This window comes from Chaetura pelagica, unplaced genomic scaffold (assembly GCF_000747805.2).
Source record: "Chaetura pelagica isolate M959 unplaced genomic scaffold, ChaPel_1.0 scaffold2022, whole genome shotgun sequence".
Lineage (NCBI taxonomy): Eukaryota > Metazoa > Chordata > Aves > Apodiformes > Apodidae > Chaetura > Chaetura pelagica.
The window spans coordinates 10,649-11,283 of record NW_009952468.1 but is presented as its reverse complement, the minus strand read 5'-3'; the positions used below and the strand labels follow the sequence as shown (position 1 = coordinate 11,283).

Sequence of the window (635 nt, the reverse complement as noted above, 5' to 3'; positions counted from 1 at the left end):
GTAGCCGATGGTGGTTTCGGTCTCAATGGAGAAGAGGAAGGCAGAGACGAAGCCGTTGAGGTTGTTGACGCAGGGGGTCCAGGCGTGGTCCTCCAGGTGGTCCAGGTCCCCCCGGCAGTAGGCGATGAAACACCATGAAGACCAGGAGGCTGAAGCGCCACTCCAGGTCCACCAGAGTGGTGAAGATGTCGGTCAGGTACCGGTAGGTCTCCCGCACGTTCCCGTGCTGCACGTTGCACTTCCCGTCCTTCTCCACGTAGCGCTGCCGCTTGCGGGCCCCGGCCCCCCGCCGCCGGGGGGGCACCAGGGGGGGCTTTGCCTCCTCAGAGACCCCCTCGGGGACCCCCTCGGCGACCCCGCAGAAGGCGGCGTTGTCCTGGGCCATGGACCCTCAGAGCCTGCGGGGGGGAGAAGAGGTTAATGGTGCCAAGTACCCCCCCCAAACTGGGGGGACTGGGAGGGGACTAGGGGGGCAACTGAGAGTCCCTGGTGAGGGGGAACTGCACACATGCACACACACTTCCCCACACATGTGCTCACACGCACATAGACCCTGCTGGGCCTTGCACACACGTGTGCACACACCCCCCCCTCCCATCCTTGGGGTCCCTGCACCACCCGACTGTGCCCCGCCC

General features: G+C 66.0%; 1 protein-coding gene across 1 annotated transcript in view; it reads right to left on the bottom strand.

The window, feature by feature from the left end:
- KCNJ9 (potassium inwardly-rectifying channel, subfamily J, member 9) overlaps positions 1 to 385 on the bottom strand; it is a 1,318-nt gene extending 933 nt beyond the window's left edge. The window contains 2 exon segments of the mRNA XM_010008592.1: positions 6 to 136; positions 138 to 385. Of these exon segments, the coding sequence (XP_010006894.1) occupies positions 6 to 136; positions 138 to 385 (379 nt within the window).
- Positions 386 to 635: the final 250 nt, after the last annotated feature.